Source organism: Motacilla alba, chromosome 11, assembly GCF_015832195.1.
Source record: "Motacilla alba alba isolate MOTALB_02 chromosome 11, Motacilla_alba_V1.0_pri, whole genome shotgun sequence".
NCBI lineage: Eukaryota > Metazoa > Chordata > Aves > Passeriformes > Motacillidae > Motacilla > Motacilla alba.
The window spans coordinates 14,873,386-14,894,155 of NC_052026.1; the positions used below are offsets into that span (position 1 = coordinate 14,873,386).

General features: G+C 59.6%; 1 protein-coding gene across 5 annotated transcripts; it reads left to right on the plus strand.

The window, feature by feature from the left end:
• Window positions 1–639: 639 nt before the first annotated feature.
• Window positions 640–19,620, plus strand: NDRG4 (NDRG family member 4). Of its 5 annotated transcripts, none has more exons than XM_038148236.1 (17): window positions 640–828; window positions 4,510–4,601; window positions 5,047–5,091; window positions 11,222–11,327; window positions 12,513–12,633; window positions 12,897–12,959; window positions 13,150–13,210; window positions 13,519–13,605; window positions 13,701–13,757; window positions 14,083–14,186; window positions 14,701–14,757; window positions 14,854–14,905; window positions 15,489–15,536; window positions 15,778–15,813; window positions 16,013–16,064; window positions 16,638–16,676; window positions 17,289–19,620. In XM_038148236.1, exons 1-17 carry the CDS (start codon window positions 792–794, stop codon window positions 17,441–17,443), a joined length of 1,212 nt encoding a protein of 403 aa, XP_038004164.1. In that variant the 5' UTR covers window positions 640–791; the 3' UTR covers window positions 17,444–19,620. The 5 variants fall into 5 exon arrangements, with proteins under 5 accessions (XP_038004164.1, XP_038004165.1, XP_038004166.1 ...); XM_038148238.1 differs by lacking the exon at window positions 640–828 and adding an exon at window positions 2,687–2,815; XM_038148237.1 differs by lacking the exon at window positions 16,638–16,676 and having other exon boundaries at window positions 642–828.
• Window positions 19,621–20,770: the final 1,150 nt, after the last annotated feature.

Here is a 20,770-nt window from a genome sequence, read left to right on the forward strand (position 1 = left end):
AACCACCTGGCAACCTTGATCAGGACCATCCTATGCCCAGGGGAACCTGCATTCCCATGCCTCAGAGGACCCTCGGGTTCCTTGTCTTCCATGTTTTTGTTCCTGGATACTCCCAAGCCCTTTGTCCTTCATGGCCCCACTCTCCAGGCCTCCTTACATCCCTTGGCCACCAAAGGCTGTGTTCCAGGTATCATTGTAGTGCACAGGTCTCCTCTTGTCCCAGATCCTCCCCAGTACCTTGATTATCACCTTCCCCTGCTCTCAGGGAGACCCAGACCTCTTGTGCATGGTCTGCACCTGGGCTCCCGAGGGCTCCCGCTGTCCCCTGCTTCTAGGACTCCACGACCGCAGGGACCTGTTGGACCTATTGGCCATTACAGTCCCACCCTGGGACCGAAATGGTTCCCTAGAGGGTGATGTGTGCCCTCGGCAGCCTCCATCCCCCGTGCAACCCCCCCGCAGCCCCCAGCGCTCCACGCTCCGCGAAACCCCCTCAGTCTCCATCTCCCGTTCGCTCCCGCCTCCCGGAGCCCCGTTGTTCTCCTGGTGCCCCCGTTCCCGATCCCGGCCCCGTCCCTCCCCTCCGGCCCCAGCGAGGGGAGGAGGATCCGGCCGGCGGGGCCGTGCCCAGCCCAGCCCCTGCGCCGCCCCGCGCACCTCGCACCGGCACCGGCACCGGCACCGGCACCGGCTCCGGCACCGGCTCCGGCTCCGGCTCCGCTCGCCCCCCGCGCCGCGGCCGCCGCCGCCCCCTCGCAGCCGCCCCGCCCGCCGGGACCCGCCGCCCCGGCATGAAGGTGCTCCGGCACAAGATCGAGCTCCTGACAGGTACGGCCCGGCCGCCCGTGCCGGCAGCGGGGGCTGTGAAACCAGGAGGGGCGGTGGGGCCGTGGGGCCGGGGATGGCGAGAGCCCTCAGCCCCTGCCGAGGAGATGGAGCTGCCGCCACCCCCCGCACCCTGCCCTTGCTCCCGCGGCTGTGGGTGCCGGGGTCGGGTCCTTTCCGGGCTCCGGCAGGCGATGCCTTGCTGCAGCGGGGAAAGCCCAGCCCGGGGCGCTGGGGAAGGGGGAACGGAGTCGGCAGCTCCTGGCGAAGGGGGCGGCCAGCAGATAGCCGGGGGTGGGGGTGCCCGGGGGATCGCTGGAGCATCCCTGCGGTGCTCCCGGTTCCTCAGCCAGCCTCCCCTGGGAGTCTCCCCGCTGCCCCGACGAATGCGCTGGGCTGGGAAGGAGGCTGCTCTTAGCAACAGCCACTGCGAGACAGCCTGAGCCCCCACAAAGCCCCCTGCTGCCACTGCCGCCCCCAGACCCTGCGCTGCTCAGCCACCCGTCAGTGGCACCGTGTCCCCCGGCCTGGTGTGCTGTGCCTGCCCGGTCCTGCACCCCTCAGCTGGACCACACTGCTGGGCTGGTTTGTGGGGGCTGCTGGGGTCCTGTGTCCTTCACAGGTTCAGAGAAAGCTGTGGCTGTTCCTCCTGTGCTGGTGGAGCAGGATGTGGCCCACACTATGTCACACTGGGGTTTTTCTTCACCCCATTGTGCTCCCCCATCCCTCCTGCTCGGGGGGCAATGCTGTGGGCACTCGGCCGTGGCTCAGACTGAGCTGCAAGTTCCCTTCCTCCTCTGCCAGCCTCACTGAAGGCTGCCTTGGCTTCACTGCCTGGCAGGGGCCAGCCCTCACTTCTCCCAATTTGTCTGCCTGTTTGTTGCTCGCTGCTCAGTCAGCCCGAGGTATCCGTGCCAACATCCTGTGGGCACCACATCCGTGCCAGGGCAGCACACAGGTAGTGTGGGACTCCTGGGAGACTGAGGCAACATCTGAGGGATCCCTGCCCTGTGACCAAACACACTCCAAACTGTGAAATGGAGCTCACAGCCCTGTTGTGATAATGAAATAATAATAATAATAATAATAATAATAATAATAATAATAATAATAATAATAATAATAGTGCTACAAGCTGGTTCTCCTCCAGTTAGCCAGCAGTGGGCTGCAGATCCCCGGGTTCCTGGCTGTTCCTGTCCCATCTAAATACACAGTGCCAGGACCCCGGTGGGGAACAGCACTAGTCCCAGACAGAGCACTTATGTCCTGCTGGGTTTGGAACTGATTGGGAATTAGGGAAGAGACATGTGCTGGCTGTGCCAATGAAATTGTGGCACCACACTGGGAAGGCAGAGTGGGAGCAGAGAAGGGTGTGTTTGGGGTGGCACCCTCGGAATGGGTGCTTGTTGGGGAGCACTGGGGTGAGCTGCAAGGAAAAGGGCTCGTTGCTGGGCATATTACCCTGGCAGAAGATGGGAGCCAAGTTGTTTTGGCTAGGAGACCTGGAGCTGTGGCTTCCTCACCAGCCCTCCACAGCGATGGTGGCCCAGTGGGGCTGGGTGAGAGTGCCCACAGCCCCCAGCTACACTGCCGAGGAGGGATGAGGGTTCCTGTGGGGTGACATGGGATGCAGAGCACCCAGGGAAGGTGGCAACATGGCTGTGACCCTGCTTACTGATCCCTGACTCACTGATCCCTCCTCTATTCCCTCACTCAGCACCACTTTAGGAGACTGTCCACCCCGTGCAGGGCAGGGCTCTGCCACATCCCCCCAGAGCCAGCTTTGCCCTCACCATGCAAACAAGGTCACGGGGCCTTTCCTCATGGCTCAGCCACCCTCCCTCCCTCCCATATTAGCTGCAGGCTGTAATTAATAAAGGCATTCACCATACACTAAGTGCTGTTCCCAGCCACCCTGGGGCCGTGGCCACACGGTGGTTTGGTGTGCTCAGCGTGGGACTCTCCTGGTCTCCTCCAGACCCAGCTCTTGGTGAGGCTGATTTTTCTCCTGTTTTTCCCCCTGGGGTTGTGGGGTTGCTCTGTTGGTGGCTCTGCAGGCTGTGCTGGCTTGGCTGTACCGGTGGGCTGCGGGCCAGGGCTGTCCCTGTGCACGGAACCATCTCCCCAGCAGCACAGCCCAGCCTGGAGCAGTGTGCCCCTCACTTGTGCCTCTCCTTGGGGCTGATGGCACCTCTCGACATCCCCCGGCTTGGTGGGACCCTCTGGGCAGGGGGTGACACGGAGACCCCTGGTGCTGGGTGCCCTGGGAATCTCGGGAGGCTTCGCAGTGGTGCTTCTCCCTCCAAACAGTACTGGATTGTTGGATGGCTGCCAAGGAGCAAGGCAAAGTGCCGTGTCTGCAGGAAGCAGGCAGGTGGCACAGCCTGCTTGAGTTTTGAATGGAAAAGCCGGTCAGAGGAGCAAAACCCGACTTTGGAGGGTTTTTTTGCAATATTTGTGGCATTTCTTGGCCTTCCCACATTGTCAGCCTGGGCTCACCTGGGTTTGGAGGTGAACAAAGTGTGAAGCAGGCTCGGCTGAGGCTGTGTGGATGGAGTGGATGGAGCACCATCTGCTGCGGTGCTCGTACAGCCCAGAGCATCCCCGTTATGTCGAGGGATTGCACAAGGGGGAGACAGCTGGGAGGATGTGGGATCAGTACTGGCTCATTTGGGGAAGCAACAGCTTCTCTGAAGGCTTGGTCTTGTGGAAAGGGTGAAAGCAGAGGCTGCAAAGGCAATGCCTGAGGTCTGGATCCTGTTTGAGTGCAGACAGACCCCTGGCACTGGGATTTGCCAGATACCCGTCCCATTTAAACCTAGGGGAGCCTGGACTGTTCCCTGAGTCCCCATGTCTTTCACCTTCTGTGTTCAGGCAGCTGCTGATCTCCTTGCTCTCTTTTGCTCTCTGAGCTGAGCTTGTGCCTGGGGGTGTTTTTGGAGATGCCAGTGTTGGCCGAGGTCAGCAGCACCAGTCTCACACCGCTGCTGAGCGGTGGCTCCATGGAGAAGTCTGTCCCTCCCAGTCGTGGGGCTGAGGTACCAACGGGCCAGCACCTGATTCACAGGCAAGGAGAAGACTTTGGGAGCAAAGGCTTCACATTTGGATTTCCTCTATCATTGCTATACAAACTTCAGGCTGTCTCGCTGTTCTCTTTCTGCTTGGAACATCCCTCTGCCCCCCAGCATGGCTGAGAAACATCACTCCTCCTTCTGCCTGTGCAGGGAGATCTCCCTCTGTCCCATCCATACCTATCTGCAGCCTAAAACTGGCCAAAAATTTGGAAATTCTATCTTTGACTGATGCTGAAAGCTGGGATGGAAATTTGGATGTTCTTGCTCTGGGTTGGTGCTTACTGAGGTGAGCAGCATGGACACATGAGGCTGGCTCCTCAGTTTGCCCCAGACCATGCCCTGGAGATAAGTTTCTCCTTAACCAGGAGAACTGGAGCTAGGAGCTGAGCTCATCTAGGCAATGTCTGCTCTGTGCCTGCTGCCAGCTCCCAGCAGAGGGGCTCACTGCAGCCCCTGGACAAGCTGAAGCACCAAGTGCCCATAGTAGATGGGTAGAGAGAAGCTCATTTGGGTCCCATCCCTATGGGAGGGAGCCCCGTGAAGCTCTGGAGGGCTGGGGCAAAGAGGACCAAGAAAAGGACCTGCCCTGACATGTGCCTTGCCCTGGCAGGGCTGCTGCTGCAGGAGATGACCATGGCAGGGCTGCACGAGCTGCGCTTCACCGAGGAGAAGCCGCTGCTGCGGGGACAGGACGCCGAGCTGGTGAGTTTGGTGACCACGATGGCTCTGGCTCCTGCACGCAGGGCACCAGGACACGGGAGCTTGGGAGGGGTGGAGGGATTGTGTGCTGGTACTGGGCATAGGTGTGGTACTCTGTGTGTGTGTGCGTGCTGGTTTTGGGTGCCCATTAGTGCTCCTCAGGGTGTGCTCACGGCGATGAGCCCGAGTGGCTGAGCACAGGTGAGGTCTGGAGGGAGGATGGATGTGTGTGCAGAGGTTGCACATCATGCTACTCTCCACTCAGGTAACACATGCACATGCGTGCAGCTGTTGTGGAAGGCTGCGTGTGTGCACACATGTGGGCACTGTGCCCCCTGCAGCCCCGGGGAGTGGTGCCTGTGGTGTCATGGGGATTTTGTGAGCTGGGAGGGAGGGCGCTGCAGAAGTGAGAGGTGTCTCTGTCCCTAATGGCTCCTTCTCATCCCAGGAGAACTCAGATGTCTTCCTCTCCATTGTGGACACAGACTGGAAGGTAGGACCAACCATGGGAGGTGCTGCCCACCCCCGGGTTTCACATGGAACAGCAGCCTGTGCCTGGGGAAGGCTGGGGAGCACTGAGTGGACTCAGGGGTGTTGCTGTCCCTTTTTTCATGGGATGCAGTGCCTGGTCAGTGTCTGTGCATGAGGTTGCACATCCATCATGGTCCTTGTCAGAAGGGGACAGGGGGATGCTGCTAGGCATCTCTGTGCTGGCGCTCAGATGTGGCTGGTGGGCACTTGGCCATGGGCTGGGGACAAAACCTTTAAAAAGGCAATTTCTTCTCAGGAAGGCCGAGCTGTTTTTCCAGCCCCTCTACCATTGCCATGGCGATGGTTTCCCAGGCGATGCCAGCTCCCTGCTTACATAAGGGCATTTGAAAGCCTCTTTCTCTTTTGGAGGGCTGGGGCATTGCCCCCTATACCACCCACCTCTCTTAGAGAGCTGGGCCCCTTTGCTCCCTTGGCTGGCACCTGCCCATCTTGTACCTCCATTTCTGCTCTCCAGAGGAGCCCCATGATACAGCTCCAGCACTCATGGGAGCTCAGCTCGTGCCTGGCTCCCACGTTGGTCTACATCCCTCTCACATCCCTGCCAAGGCTCATCCTGCACCAGGCTCCCTGGGGAGGGAGGGTAGTGGGTAGTGCTGCCTGTCCCCCTCACCTGTCCCTTCTGCCAGGGGACACCAGTGATTGTCACAACTTCAGGTTGTGTGCTGCCACTTTGCCAGCAGTGGGACCGTGGGGAGAGTGGGCTCGGGTGGTGATGGCTGAGCCCTTGCAGGTACAGCACAGAAACAACAGCACCTGTAAGGACAAAATAAATGTGGAATTAATTCATCCTGGGAAAAGGGCAGGGGAGCACAAGTCCTGTTTTAGCAGGCCCAGAATTTTGGGGCTGGCCCACTCCCATGCAGGTGGGAGGGTGCAGCTGGTAAGGGAGCAAGGCCTTTGGCAGGGTGCTGGGTACTGGCTGCCGTGGTTCACAGAGTGGGACATACCTGATGGCCCTCTAAAAACCCACAAAATAATTAAAATTGTGCACTCCCCAGCAGCTCCAAAGCTGGTGAGGTGCTGGGGGTGGGAGCAGCAGGGTGTGCAGGGCTGGGCTGCTCCTTTCTCTGCTTGCTCAGGGCTTCTGTTGGCCACTGGAGGGGAAATCAAACCTCCTGGTGTCACCAGAGAGAGACAGAGTAGGGAGAGGGAGGTGAGGAGGGGAGGGAGGTGGCAGTGCTGGGCTGCCCAGAGCTCTCAGTAGCTCCAGAGGCACAAATATGGCTCTGGCTCAGCTGTGCTGGGGCAGGGCTTGGTTGGCATGCAGGGGATATTAAAGAGCAATGACCCTCCCAGGACAATCGTTGTGTATTTCAGGGATTGGCCATGGTGGCACTGAACTGTGTCCCTGGTAGTGCCCAAGTGGAGCAGTTCTGGACAGCAAATGCCACAGGGATGCACCTCCATGCCCTCAGGACCTAAAAAAGGAATTGGGCAACAATCAAGGCAGCTTTTCCCAAGCCAGCCAGACCCTTGGACCTCTTGGTTTCCCTCCAAGAGCCTCCGGGCAGGGATGGGCTGAGTTTCCTGGGCTATGCCAGGGCAGCCACCTCCTTTTCTCCACTCTGACATTTGCAAGTTGGTGCAGTGCAAAGGCTGGGGGCTGCCTGTCATTCCTTGGGGAGATCTTACCCAATTTTCTAGGCTCACCTCCTTAGGATAATCCAATCCAGGCCCCAGCTTAACTCTTCACTGTCCGTCTGGTACTCCCTAGAGCCCGTCATTGATGGGATGCTCAGGCATTGCTGGGGCAGTGGGGGTCTGGGGAGCCCCTACTTCTGCCACCAGCCAAAGTAAAGCCCTTGAGCCATAAACCAAGGTGCAGGGGAAAGTGCCCTGGGACCTGGGTGCCCTGGATCCTGCAGGAGGTCTGGGCCACCCGCCTGGCAAGTGGGCTAGTAGCCAAGGCAGTGGTGATCCCATGGGATGCTACTCCAGCAAAGTCAGCCCTGCTCAGCCCTCCCATCTCCCTGAAGCCCTTTTACATTCACCTTGACTCTTCTACCCCTTCTGTCTCCTGTTAACCACTTGTCTTTTCTTGTCCCTCTGCATCTCTTGTTTTTTTTTCTGGGGACCGTGGCTGTGGTGGTCTTTGGCTCTACAGGCAGCAGGGCTGGGGAAACCAAAAATGGCACCTGGAGTGCCAGGAGCCACCTGGGAGCTGGGATTCCCCACCACACTCAGTCCTTCATTTGCAGAGATGCTTCTTTGCAGGCCTGGGTCTGAGCTCCCCATAGGACAAAGCAGTCAGAGTAAAGCCTGGTGGAGGCAGTGTGAATGTCATCCCTCTGCCTGCCTGTCCTTCCTCCCACATCCAGACCTTCTGCCTGTGCAGCCCTGGCTTGTTTGTAGGACATGGCTTTCAGTGGGTTCCTGAAAGGCAGTGAAGGGACTGTGGGACTCCTTCTCCATCCACGATTGCCCAGCTTTGTGCTGGTCATGCCAAGCTGGGCAGTGGTGCTGGGCTGGGTAGGGGCAGGCAGTGTGCAAGGGAAGGGCACCCACAGATTGCTGGGGGGTTTTGGTAGTGGTGCTAAGAGACCTCATTGGATCAGGGAAGAAATCAACTGCCTGCACACATGTGCACATGGGAATACTCACACGTGAATGCATGCACACAGCATGTGTCAGTCCAGGGCCATGATCCAACCCCTTGGAGCTGCTGGATTGTCCCTCCTCCTGCTTTATTTGCCTGCCACTGGCAATGCCCAGGTCAGGCCTAAACCCTGCACGTCCCCTGTGTGCCATCATCCCGCAGCAGGTGAGACGAGTGTGCTGCTGGGTGAGGTGACACAGGTGTGGACATGTGCGTGCACAGAGTCACCCCCTCTGTGCACACCTGTACAAGGTTTTGCAGGTGTGCAGCTCGCTGTGCATCCATCAGTGATGGTATCCATGCTGAGCACGCAGGAGGAGGATGCAGCAGGTGTGCTCCTGGTGTGCACGACATGCACAGGCACAGGGCCTGGCCTGGAGGTGTGCCACAAGCATTTTGTGGGGTGCACATGCTTTGGTCTTGGTGTGGCATTAATTTTCCCAGTTTTTCCCCTGGCAGACAGGGTTGTGCCCGGCCCGTGTGTGTCTGTGGTGGTACGTGTTCCTGTGCATGTACACGCGTGGTCACGTGCACGTGGCACAGCACGCCTGCCATGTCCTTCTCCTGTTTTTTAGCGTGTGCCCGTGCCCATCTGTGGCTGTGTGTGTGTTGCCCTGCCCGGGCATGGCTGCAGGGCCTCGGCCTGGGCGGCTGCGGGCTCAGCCGTGGCCCGGTGTGTTCCTGCGGGGCTCAGCCAGGTGTGTGCAGCGGGCGCGGCCAGCCCTGCCCTGCCCGTGCTGGGGCTGCTCCACGGGATGCCGGTCCAGACACCCCGCCTGTCTCCGTCTGCCGAAAGAGGGAATATGGAGAAGGGACCGCACGGTGCCAGGCGTTTTTTCTTCATAAACAAGGGTATTTGGGGCCAATTGGAGCATGAATAATTCCCGCGGCAGCCAATGGCTGAGTGCCGGCTCCATCGCGGCGCTCGCCTGCAATGGAGGCCAGACCTGCCGAGGGGGAAGGGCGAGGGAGGGCTCAGCGCAGGGCTGGGGCTCCGCTATAAATCCAGGCGAGGGGCTGAGCCAGCGCAGAGCTGCGCTTCCCCCGGCCGCTGCGTTGCTGTGCCCCACACCCGCACCTCCAGCTTGGCCCGCGCTGCCTGAGCATCCTCGTCCGCCCAGTTCCTCACCATGCCGGAGTGCTGGGATGGGGTAGGTACCGCCGCTCCCGGGCTCGCTGCCTTCCCTCTCCCCCTCCCCAGGTGTTTTGCCCCAGCGTCTCTCCTGCTTTGCAGCCAGCAGGGCTCGGCGTGGGTCAGGCAGGCATTGGGGCAGGGAGGACCCGCTGCTGGGGAGCCCTTCCTTCCCCCAGCGCTGCTGCCGCATCCCTGATGTGCTGCAGGTTTTGGGGACGCATTGTCCTTGAGCGTGTCCTCCCCGAGGCCGGCAGAGATGCTGTGCCGAGGCGGAGGGTGGGCAGCTGTGGCCCGTGCTGGGGCTGTGCGCTGACAGGGGCACACTGCCCCTTGCTCCCACCCTGAGCTGCAGAGGGAGAGGGTCTCTGTTTTGAAACAAGCCCTCGGTTGTTTTCTGGCCTCTGTGGTGATGGCAACACCCGATGGCAACAGGCTGGTGCAGAGGGGGTGACTGAGGTGGGAGCACTGCAGTGGTGAGCAGGTAGCCTGGACATGGGTGGGCTCTGTCAGACACCTATGGGTGCTGAGACCCCCATGCTCCTCCTCGCTGGGGCTGTGGGTTGTCTGTGCCCCTCTCTCCTTGCTGTGGGTTGGTTGTCTGTGTCCCTCTGTCCTTGCTGTGGGTTGTCTGTGCCCCTCTCTCCTTGCTGCGTGCATCCCCTGCATTTCCTGCATCCCAAGGCTCTTCCCCCAGCGAGCGTCCCTGCGGCAAAGGGCAGGGCTGTGGTAGCCAGCGGTGCTGCAGAGGCTGCACCACGGGCAGGATGTGCCTGGCTTGGTGGAGGGTGGGGGGCAGGAAGGAGCAGTGCTGAAGCTGGATCCGCTACCTTGGGCAGGTGATTTTGGGGTAGGATTGAAAGCTGAGCTGTTGGGCATGTGATGGGGACCACGGGGATGGTGTTGGCAAGGAGGCAGCCCTGTGCCCAGGACCAGACCACATGGATATCTCCTGCTCTGTGACCTTGGGCCAGGCCCTTGCTGCACCTCAGTGTCCCAGTCTGTTGTTGCAGAGGCATGTCACTGCTCATGGGCTGATGCAGCTTCAGGGGGTGGAGGGACAGCTGTGGATGAGGGCTGGGGTCAGGGTGCCCTTGGGAGCCAAGAGATGTCTCCACAGAGCCCTGGATCTGCTTTTGGCTGCCCTGTTACCCCAGGGACAGCAGGTCTCAGTGAGGGGAGGCACTGCAGTGAGGAGACCCTGTCCCCAGGCTGTTCCTCCCACCCAGGCCCATGTCCTTCAGAGTCCTTGGTGGCGCGTAACCCGCGTGAGCATCCACGTACCTGCTCCCCTCCCACCAGCCCAGCCATGGGGCTGCCAGTGCCAGCAGCACTGAGGACAGTGATGCTTGGGCACCCTGCCATCCCCTGCCCTGCCCTGCTCAGCACGTGCTGCTCCCGCACCCAGCAGATCCCAGCCTCGAGGTCACTGCTGCTGGACTGGCTGGTGGGCACGGGCATCCGGAGGGGACCTCTGGTCCCTTGTCCTTGGGGACCACCTGGGCTCAGTTTCCTGTGCTGGCTGGGTGCGATGGCCAGGATGTGGAAGGAAAGGAGCCCTCCTAGACAGGGAAACTGAGGCATGGGGTAGTTTTTGTGGGGGTACTGCCATTTCAGACCAGAGGTTTTAAAGTTACTTTAGCTGTAATTTTGGGATCAGTTACAGCATTTCCTGGAGTGCTGTCCATGGTCTGACCTCTGCCTGTTTGTCCCAGATACATCGAATCTGTGCTCAACTGGGCCATGCTGTGAACCCCTGCCATATTGCAAAAAATTTTCTCAGTCTCAAGCCCTTGAAGATCTCCTCTGTGCTGTGGTCCACCTGTCCTACCCTTCTCTCTCAAGCTCTTTTGGATCCATCCCTTGATACCATCCTGCGATCCCATCCCAAATGATATGCATTTCCAGTCCTACATCCTATGATCCTGTCCAAGCCTTCCCTTCCCTTCCCTTCCCTTCCCTTCCCTTCCCTTCCCTTCCCTTCCCTTCCCTTCCCTTCCCTTCCCTTCCCTTCCCTTCCCTTCCCTTCCCTTCCCTTCCCTTCCTTCCCTTCCCTTCCCTTCCCTTCCCTTCCCTTCCCTTCCCTTCCCTTCCCTTCCCTTCCCTTCCCTTCCCTTCCCTTCCCTTCCCTTCCCTTCCCACATGATTTGTCCTGCTTTCTACCCCCTCTGGGATACCCAGAGCTGTTTTTTTTTCCTGGGACAGCTGCTCCTCTTTCCTGTGTCTTCCCATGGGACCCAGCCATTTGAGGTAGCGGCAGGGAAGGGTGTGATGGCAGGGCAGGAGAGGACGAAGGAATGCCTTAGGGCAGGTGGGCATCACCCCATCTCTCCTCTTCCCCAGGAACACGACATTGAGACCCCCTACGGGCTGCTGCACGTGGTCATCCGGGGCTCTCCCAAGGGGAACCGCCCGGCCATCCTGACCTACCACGATGTGGGCCTCAACCGTGAGTGCTGCTCCTGCCCGGGGCTGCGAGGCGGGCAGGGCTGAGCCCCACGGGGTGCCAGGACATCGTCCCTGGCTCAGCTCCTTTGCCTGCACCCGTGGCTGCACAGGGTACCTGAAAGCACCAGGGGAGTTTGGATGCTCAGCTGGACACAAAGGCCAGCCCAGGCACAGCCAGGAGTGCTTGGCCACCCCGGTGCTGGCTGCCTGCCTGCCCACAGCAGGCAGGGATGGGACATGGGGGATGCTGGGCTGGTCCTCAGTGCTGCTGCCAGCCCGTTGGTATTCAGAGCATGGACCCAGCTGGCAGCAGGGCAGGGTGGGAGACAAAAGAGACAGGGAATAGCAGGGGAGGAGGGACCCTGAGCTGGGGCTCTGATGTGGAGATGCTGCAGTTTCTGCAGCCAGAGACCTGCACCCAGAGCCCTGTCTGGGGCTGTGCCCTCCAGCTGAGCCAGGATGCCCAATTCCCTGCGAGTGGGGAGAAGCATCTCCTGCTCTGCTGGCGGCTGAGGCTGAGTCACTGACATGCCACATGAGCTGTGTCACCATTGCAGCAGCTCTGGCTGTTCAGGTACACCTCACGCTGGCTGCAACGGGCCTCACAACCTGCCTCACCCCTCATTTTGGGAGGCATGTCCCAGCACTGATGCCATGGGACAGGACCCCTCCACGCCCCGGCAGTGTCTGTATCCCCCTGCCATGGTGGGGTCTTGTCCACAGCTGAGGATGTTTCTTTGACTCTTTCCAAGCAGGGAGATTTGCAGCTGTTCCTCAAATCCTGTATTTGATTGAGCCCTTTCTGGGGATTTTGGACAGGGTTAACACCCTAGGCTGTGAATCCTGCTGCCCACTGGGTGGTCTTGCAGTCCTGGGCTCTGCATCCCTCTGTCGCATCCTTCTGAGGCTGCCCAATGAGGTCACCCCAGACTTCTCATTCTGGCTGTGTCTGTCCATCCCCATGCCTCCTGACACCTGTAGGGATGCAGCCCTTGCTAACAGTAGCCGTGGTCTCAGCTGGGAGGACAAAGAGCCTGGAGGGAAGGGGATGGGATGGTTTTGGTGGCATGTCACCTCCTGGCTGAAGGGCAGTGGGAGGGTGGGCAGCTGCTGTCCATGCTCCCCTGGCCCACCAGGCCCCAGTGTTGGGGTGTTTGGTCTCTGATACCCACCTGCCCTTTGACAGACAAGCTTTGTTTCAACACCTTCTTCAACTACGAGGACATGCAGGAGATCACGAAGCACTTTGTGGTGTGCCACGTGGACGCACCAGGACAGCAGGCAGGAGCCTCACAGTTCCCTCAGGGGTAGGTGCCAGCTGCAGGAGCTCACTGTGCCTGCTGGGGTGTCACCTCCCTGCCCCTTGGGTTGTTGCTGCCTGGCAGTTGTGCCCTGCCTGTGGGTCTTTCCAAACTGTACCAAAGCCTGTGGCAGATGACTGGCCCAGGGTGGGTGGTTTGCAGGTGGGTGGCATTTCCCTGCCCATTTCAGGCAGCCCAGCTGCCCTGTCCCAGACACTCTGCTCTGAACAGGTTCCATAACCACCATCCTGTGCCTCCCTGTGCCACAGGTACCAGTATCCATCCATGGACCAGCTGGCTGCCATGTTACCCAGCGTGGTGCAGCATTTCGGGTGAGTCAGCCTCTCTTCCACAGCTGCTGGCTGAGGGTCCTGGGCAGGGAGATGGACAGAAGACAAGGATTTAGGGCTGGGGGAGTTGTCCCTGTAAGCTGGCATCCTGCAAGTCTTCTTGCTGTGGGTGGAGGGGTGTCCCAGGGAACGTGTCCCGCTGTCCCTCATATGGACCTCTCCATATTTCCAGGTTCAAGTATGTGATCGGGATCGGTGTTGGGGCAGGAGCCTACGTGCTGGCCAAGTTTGCGGTGAGCCTGGGGCTGGGATGGGCTGGCCTCCAGTTGCTTGTACCTGCTGTCAGTCCAGGGCATGGGGAAAAGCAGGAGCTGATACCTCCAGGCAGTCTCTGTTGCTGCAGAGGGTCCTGGGAGGTTGGGAGATCCAGGACAGCAGTGCCAGGGCCACAGTGGCTGGGCAGTCTTGCCACAGGTCTGCTGTTGCTGCCAGGATGGGGTCACATCAGCTCCATGCAATGCCTGTGCAGTGGCTCTGGTGGGGGGCTGCCCAGGGCACATCTCCCCTCCCCTCTGAGCCTCTCTCCTCTTGCTCACTGCAGCTCATCTTCCCTGACCTGGTCGAAGGGCTGGTCCTTATGAACATCGACCCCAACGGCAAAGGCTGGATTGACTGGGCAGCTGCCAAGGTGGGCAGGGCCTGACCCCTCCTCCCAGTCCTGGTGGCCTCCTGGGGCAGGAGGCAGCCACGGCAGTGCAGTAACTCCCTGTGCTCCCTCCGCAGCTCTCCGGCCTCACCAGCACGCTGCCCGACATTGTCCTGTCCCACCTGTTCAGCCAGGTAAGGGCTGTGCATCCTCCAGGCCCCTGTCACCAGCCCCCGGCCCAGCATCCCAGCTGGGTCACCTGGGCTGTGCCCTGCCAGCTGCCACAGTGCCACCAGACCTGTCCCATGTACAGGGCTGGGGTCAGTCAAGCCCTGCCTGGTCTGAGGCTTAACCTTGATGGGTGTGTGACTCGTGCCCATGTCCTGCCTGGGTGTGCTGCCTGCAGCACCACTGTGCCCAGCTGCATTGCCCAGCATCCCCCTTCTTGTCTGTGCTGGCTGGCACGGAGCAGGGTGTGTCCCCGGCACCTGCCCTGACCTCCATCCCCTGCTGGCACAGGAGGAGCTGATGAACAACACGGAGCTGGTGCAGAGTTACCGGCAGCAGATTGGCAGTGTGGTGAACCAGTTCAACCTCCAGCTCTTCCTCAACATGTACAACGGGTGAGTGCTCCAGGCAGCCCCACTGCAGGGCTGTGTCCCTGTCTGTGCTAGGGGGATGGCTCTGAGGTCACTGTGAGAGCCCAGACCCCTGTTGGATGCTGTCATCACCCTCCAGTGCATGCAGGCAGCAGTGCAAAGCTGTCTGCCACTGCTGGCTGGGGATGTGGGAGTGTACCTGAGCCAAAGCCTTGCCATGTCCCCCACTGCCATGGGTACACATTCCCATGTCTCTTCCTGCACTGGGTGCTGCCACAGGCTTGGGAAAGTGGGCAGAGATGCTATCCCATGCATGCAGGGGCTTGGGAGCCTGTGCCACTCTGCTGGGTGCTGCATCCTGTGGCACAGGCTCTGCTTGGGCCGTGGCAGAGATGGCCACGGCATTCTCCGTGCACAAGGTGCTGGGACAGCGGGGCTGGGTGCAGCTTCTCGGGGCTGGCAGTGGCCTGATTCTTGTGCTGTGGCATCAGTAGTGGCACCTGCCCATGAGCTCACACTGGCCTTTCTCCTCCATCAGCCGCAGGGACCTGGACATCAACCGGCCTGGGACTGTGCCCAATGCCAAGACGCTGCGGTAAGAGTCCCACCAGCAAGTCATGGAGGGGTCCTGGGGCAGGGGCATTCACTCAGACCAAACCCTAACCAGGCCCCCTTCTCCTCTCACTTCCAGCTGCCCCGTGATGCTGGTGGTCGGAGACAACGCTCCTGCTGAGGAGGGGGTGGTGAGTGCTGGGGCAGCGCCTGCAGGGTGGCAGGCGGGCGATGCCCACGCATGGGCACGCACATGATCACTGCCTGCTCAGACACACAGCAGCTCCTGGGGGTGGGAGCGTGCTCGCTCGTGTGCAGACCTGCCTGCTCGTGTGGGCACCTGTGCACATGCAGCTCTGCGTGGTGGCCACACCTGGAAAACTTCCCCTTCTTCTGTGCCCAGATGTGCTCAGACCGTGCACGCTCGGATGTGTCGGCACACGGGCAGTCCCTGCTTGGCCACGTGCACCCACACGGCTGCTGGCACACTTGTGTGCACGTACACATGTGTGACACAGAATGACTCAGCAGTCCCCCTCACCTCCCGTTCCAGTCCCTGCCCTTGCCCAGACTCATAGGAGGAAAGTCCTCTCTGTCCCTGCCAGGATGGTGGTCCTGTGGGCTCAGGGCTCACCTAGTGCCCTGTCTGCTCTTGGCTGGGGTGGGATTTGCCAGCCGGAATGGCAAATGTCAGTGGGCCAGTGGTGGTACATGTGGAAAACTTCTGCTCGGCTCCTGGCTTCCTAGGGTGCTAATATCATCTCTTGCCTGCAGGTGGAGTGTAACTCCAAGCTGGATCCCACCAACACCACATTCCTGAAGGTAGGGCTGGTGGCAATGGACAGTAGGGAGGTTCCTGCTGCCTAAGAAGTGCCCCATTGCCTTCTGCCCCAGGGCTGCAGGGTGTCCCCATCTCTCCATTCCAGGTTGATCATGGCCCTTGGAGCTGGGGGTGTATGGGGAGAGCAGGGTGACCCCAGCAGTGGCATCCTGCCAGCGGGTACGGGGGGATGGTGGGCAGTACAGGCACCCTCCCCAACTAAGCAGGACCTTCTCTTTGCAGATGGCTGACTCTGGTGGGCTGCCCCAGGTCACACAGGTGAGCCCTCACAATTTCCTGAGTTACCTGGGTATACTGAGCCCTGAGACATGCACTGGTGCAGTCCTTGGCTAGCTGGGGATGGGCTGATGAGGGCATAGGGGTCTCACACTGGGTCTGCCAGAAGCCGCTTGGGGGTGAGAGGGGATCTCAGCCTCAGTGCTGCCTCAGCTCAGCTCTCTCTGCTCTCTCCCTACAGCCAGGCAAGCTGACTGAAGCCTTCAAGTACTTCCTGCAAGGCATGGGCTACAGTGAGTGCTGGGGCTGGGTGTGGGGCTGGTGTGGGTCTGTGTGTGCTGGTGTGCACGTGTGCTGACCTGCTGCAGGTCTGTCTGTCCGTGTGTCCACAGGGGAGGGGGGTGTACAGGCTCTGTGTGCACACAGATGTGTGTACAAGGGCTCTGTGTGTACAAATATGTGTGTCAGGCTCCCTGTGCTGGTGTGCACATGTGTGTGTGTGTGTGAGCATGCATGAGCAGGGGCTGTGTGTGTGCAACAAAGACAAGCAAAGCTCAGGTGCAGAAGTCTGTGCATGTGTGTGTGCACAGTTTAAGACCGTGTGTGTGTGTGTGTGTGTGTGTTTGTGTATACCTGTGTGTGCATGCTTGCAGAAGTCCACATGCATGTGTGTGTGTGTGTTTGCAGGTCTGTTGCATGTGTGTGTGTGTGTCTCTGTGTGTGTCTGAGTGTGTGCAGTCTGTGTGCACAGGGACAGCTCCGTGTGCAGGCACACGTGGGCTGGGCAGGGGCTCCTGGCCCAGAGGAGTGGCTGACAGGGCTGACACTCTCTCTCTGCCCTCCCTGCCCTCTCCTGCCCCTGCCAGTCACCCACCTGAAGGATCGGAGGCTGAGTGGAGGCACAGGTACCGCTCAGTGCCCGCTGCTGCATGGTGCCTGCCTGGCCTGTGCCCTCCAGCTGCCTGGGCAGCTTTGGGAGCAGCCTGGGTGCAGGACTGGCCCTTCCCTGCCAGATGCCCACTGCCTCGCTCTGCTTTGCCTGAGATGGCACCCTAAGCCAGGGCTGGGGGCTGAGAAATGGCATTCAGAGAATTCCTCCTCCATGCAGGCACAGTCTTGGCAGTGTGCCCACTGTACCCTCCTCCAAGTGGGCCAAGAGCTGTGCCCACTGGCCATCCTGGCTGGGGGAGGGTGCCACCTTCCCTGCACACCCCGGGCAGCCAGGGGAGCTCTGATCCCAGCTCACTCTTTTCCTGGAGCATGGTAGTCAGGGGTCACCACTGCCTGATGCCCAGAGGTTGCATGCCCAGGAGTGAGCCTGGTGTTCAGCCTGCCCAGAGCAGCCCTGCCCTGCTATCCCTTACCTGGAGCTGCTCATGTTGTCACAGCACCGCTTGCTGCAAGCTTGTGCCCAGGCTCAATCGCATCGGGGAGCAGGGCTGGTGGCAATGTTGGCTCAGTCCCTGAGGTTTTCAGAGGGATCTGAGCACCCCGGCCGTCTCTCTGTGCCCGTGCAGTGCCATCTGCCAGCATGACCCGACTGGCACGCTCCCGCACGGCCTCCCTCACCAGTGCCAGCTCCGTGGATGGCACCCGCCCGCGTGCCTGCACCCACTCGGAGAGCACCGAGGCCATGGGGCAGATCAACCACACCATGGAGGTATCGTGCTGAGGTCCACGCCCGCCGCCGACGTCTCCTTCAGAGCCATCTCCCATCCGTCAGCATCCCGCCAGCACCCACCCGCCCCGTGGACATCCTCCACCAGGGCCCTCGCTTCTTCGGGGCCAATTTGTCTTCTTTGCCGTTGGCCTCATCCCCTTGTCTGGTACAGGAGAAGGAGAGGGGCTTCGTCCAGCAGTCACACATGGTTCTGCATCGGTCCTCACCCTCCCCAGCATCGGCTTGGCCCCGGCTTGGGAGGGTGGGTGGCAGGGGGACAGGGTCAGGCTGGGGTAGCAGGGTCAGGGTGGTGAGATGGGGACAGGATGTTGGGATGGGACGGGATGATGGGATGGGACAGCACGTGGAGAGGACACAGGAGGTAGGTTGGTCTCCCAAGTGCAACTGCTGGCTGACCAAAAGGAAGACAGGAACAGGGAGCAGCGCTTACTGGGAGGTCACTGGTGTGTTCCTAGGGATGCAGTTTTCATTTCTCCCTGATGGCCCTCTCTAAGGAGAACTAGCACGGGATCCCCCAGCACACCCAGGACTTGCTACCCCAGAGCTGGTTGAGCCTCATGAGAAATCACATCCCAAACTGTCCCTTTGCCCTCGTCATGTACCCTGAGGGCTGCCCTGGGGCAAGTGAAGAGAGGTCAGCCCTACTCCAGAAGCTATAAGGGCAGAAAGGTGGCATGAGTGTCCCCCTGCCACCGGTGGTGGCACTTCCTTCGTCCCTTGTTGCAAGAAGGACAATTACCACCTGCCACCAGAAATGCACTGGGGAGGGAGAAATTGGCTGGCTTGGCCCCTGCCACACTGTCAGTTCCACTCCCAGCTCTTGGGCTGAGCCTGCCAGGGTCCAGAGGCCACTGTTTTAGGGGATGTCACACAGCAAATCCCACCTCAAGTTTTGCCACAACCTGTGGGTGTCATCACCGAGGAGCCATTAGCAATAAGATGAGACACTCCCCCTGCCATGCTGGGGAGCCCTCAGCACCCTCTGCCCTGCAGGGTGCCTCACCACAAGGTGCTGACACTGTGGGGTGACCCATGGGATGTGGGGAGCACTCCATGGTCTGGCTTTGCCCACACGGCTGCCCAGACCCACGTGGCTCCCCAAATCCACACCCCACCTCCAGCATTTTGCCTGCGCACTGAGCGGGGCGTCTCTCAAGGGCTTGGCTCCCCCCGGGCCATGGGGCCCCCCTGCCACCAACTCCAGGTGGCTCTTGCCTCTCGCACTCGGCATGGAGACCCCTGTCATTGCATAACCCCAGTGATGGCCACCCAGCCTCTGCTGCCCGAGCAGCCGTGCCCAGCCCCTCCTGGGTGCGCTCTGAGGCACAGGTAGGGATGGCCCTGCCTCTGGTGATGGGTGCTCAGGTCTCTGTAGGTGGTCCGTGGGGGACCTGAGCAGGGAATCCACCAGGTGCCACCGCCTGGGCGAGCAGAACCAGCCCGCTGGAAGCAGGTCCCAGCCAGCCCCACAAAAGCATTCTGCCCTCAGACCCCATCCCTGCTCCCCAGTGAAGGGCACAGAGCTCCTGGGGCTCCCAGCGGGTGTATGAGGGCTTTTGGCCCTGAGACCCGTGCCCCACCCAAACCCTCCCCTAGTAAAAGGCCACCCCAAAACACCAGTGTGCCCCTTTGTCCCCCACTTTGTTCTGCTGTGTGCTTCCTTCTTGGTGTGACTCTGAAAGCTACGTAGCTCCTTTTTACGGTAGATACCGCTGCGATCTCTTGTTTTCTCAGCGTGTCCTTCCAGATGATATATATATATAAATACCTATACATAATATATATATAAGGGTTTGCCCAATCCCTGACCTTTTTGGGTTCACTCCTCCTTGCATTCTTGTCCAAGCAGTGCCGTGTGGTTTCCCTGGAGGTGGTGTGGCCGTGCTCGCCTTCAGTTCCTCACCTTGGTTTTGTTGGTTGGTTGGTTTGGTTTTCCCTGGTGGTTTGTTCTTTTGATTTTTGTTGGTTTTCCTTTTTTTTTCCCAGTCACAGCAGAATTGAACACATTTTCCTGTCTGAGTGCTGCCTGGTTTTGTCACAGCGGCACAGAGGCCGCAGCACTCACGAGGCAGCAATATGTAAACCGGATTTAACTAACCTGTTGCTGTAGAGAGGAGTTACTGTGTTGGAAATAAACCAACTAACTAATAAAGATGTTAAGAACATGCTGTGCTCTTCACAACATGCTGCAGGGAAATGGGTCTGAGCCCACCTGGGGCCTGCCTGCAGGGACTTGACATGCACAGAAGACAAGGGGGACACACCTTGGCCACCAGCCCCACTAGTGATGCCCACAGGACCCCATGGGGGAAAGCTGTGGGGTGCTTTGGCTTCGGGGTAGCCATAGGCAGGTTGCCCTGTCTGTAAAGAGTGGATGGAGGCTGGAAAGCTGCCGGTTGTAGCCAATGAGGTTGGATCCAAGGGGTGTCCACTGGGGAAGAAAAGATCTGTGGCTGCACAACTCTGGGTATGAGCAGGGTCCTTGGGAGACTCAGCTTCCCTGTCCACTGCCAGGCCCCTGTTTGTCTCCCCATCAAGGTCTGAGTGTCCCAGGCATAGCCCTTTCCAAGTGCATGAAGTCCTACCTGGGAAGGATCCGCTCCCTCCATGCTAGTCCTTGTCCCTGCTCGAGTGTGTCAGTGTCTGCCTCGTGCTGGGTCACTCCAGACTGGTCCCAGTCCCTGCAGAGGGGCCCAGAGCCAAAGCATGGAGACACTGTGGCTGTGTAGCCCACGCTCACGGCTGCCTGGGCAGGGCAGAGAAAGCCTGGACATCTGGGGGGATGCAAAGGGCTGAGCTGAGGTGTGGGCAGGCAGCCCAGGAGCCATTCTTGGCTGGTTTGGTTCTGCTGGTCAGGGTGAGCCTCACCTGGGGGGATGGGGTACACTGTCCACACCCCACCCTTATCACTGAAATGCAGAAATGCTGCTGTATCCACCCAGGGCATAATGCAGACTTTATGCTGTATAGATGGCTGGGATAGGATGGCAGACAAATGATTTCCACATTCCCACTGAATGGAATTCATGGAGTGCTGGATGCTGAATACTGACAGACCGCAATAGGAAGAAAACTAACAGCTCCATATCCCTACAGTACTACTGCTAGATTAAAACCCTTTTTCTGTACTTTAGATTAAATAATCTATTTTCTTGGGACCTGGCCCATCTCACCATTCAGTTACCTCTTTTTGGACCAGAAGAAAGTATATCACAAAAACTTCCTTTCCCATATGTTTACCCAAAAAAGTATAGTCACGGTATTTTTTAATACTGCCAGTAATACTCATATGAGATCAGGCTGTTGATGATCCATGAG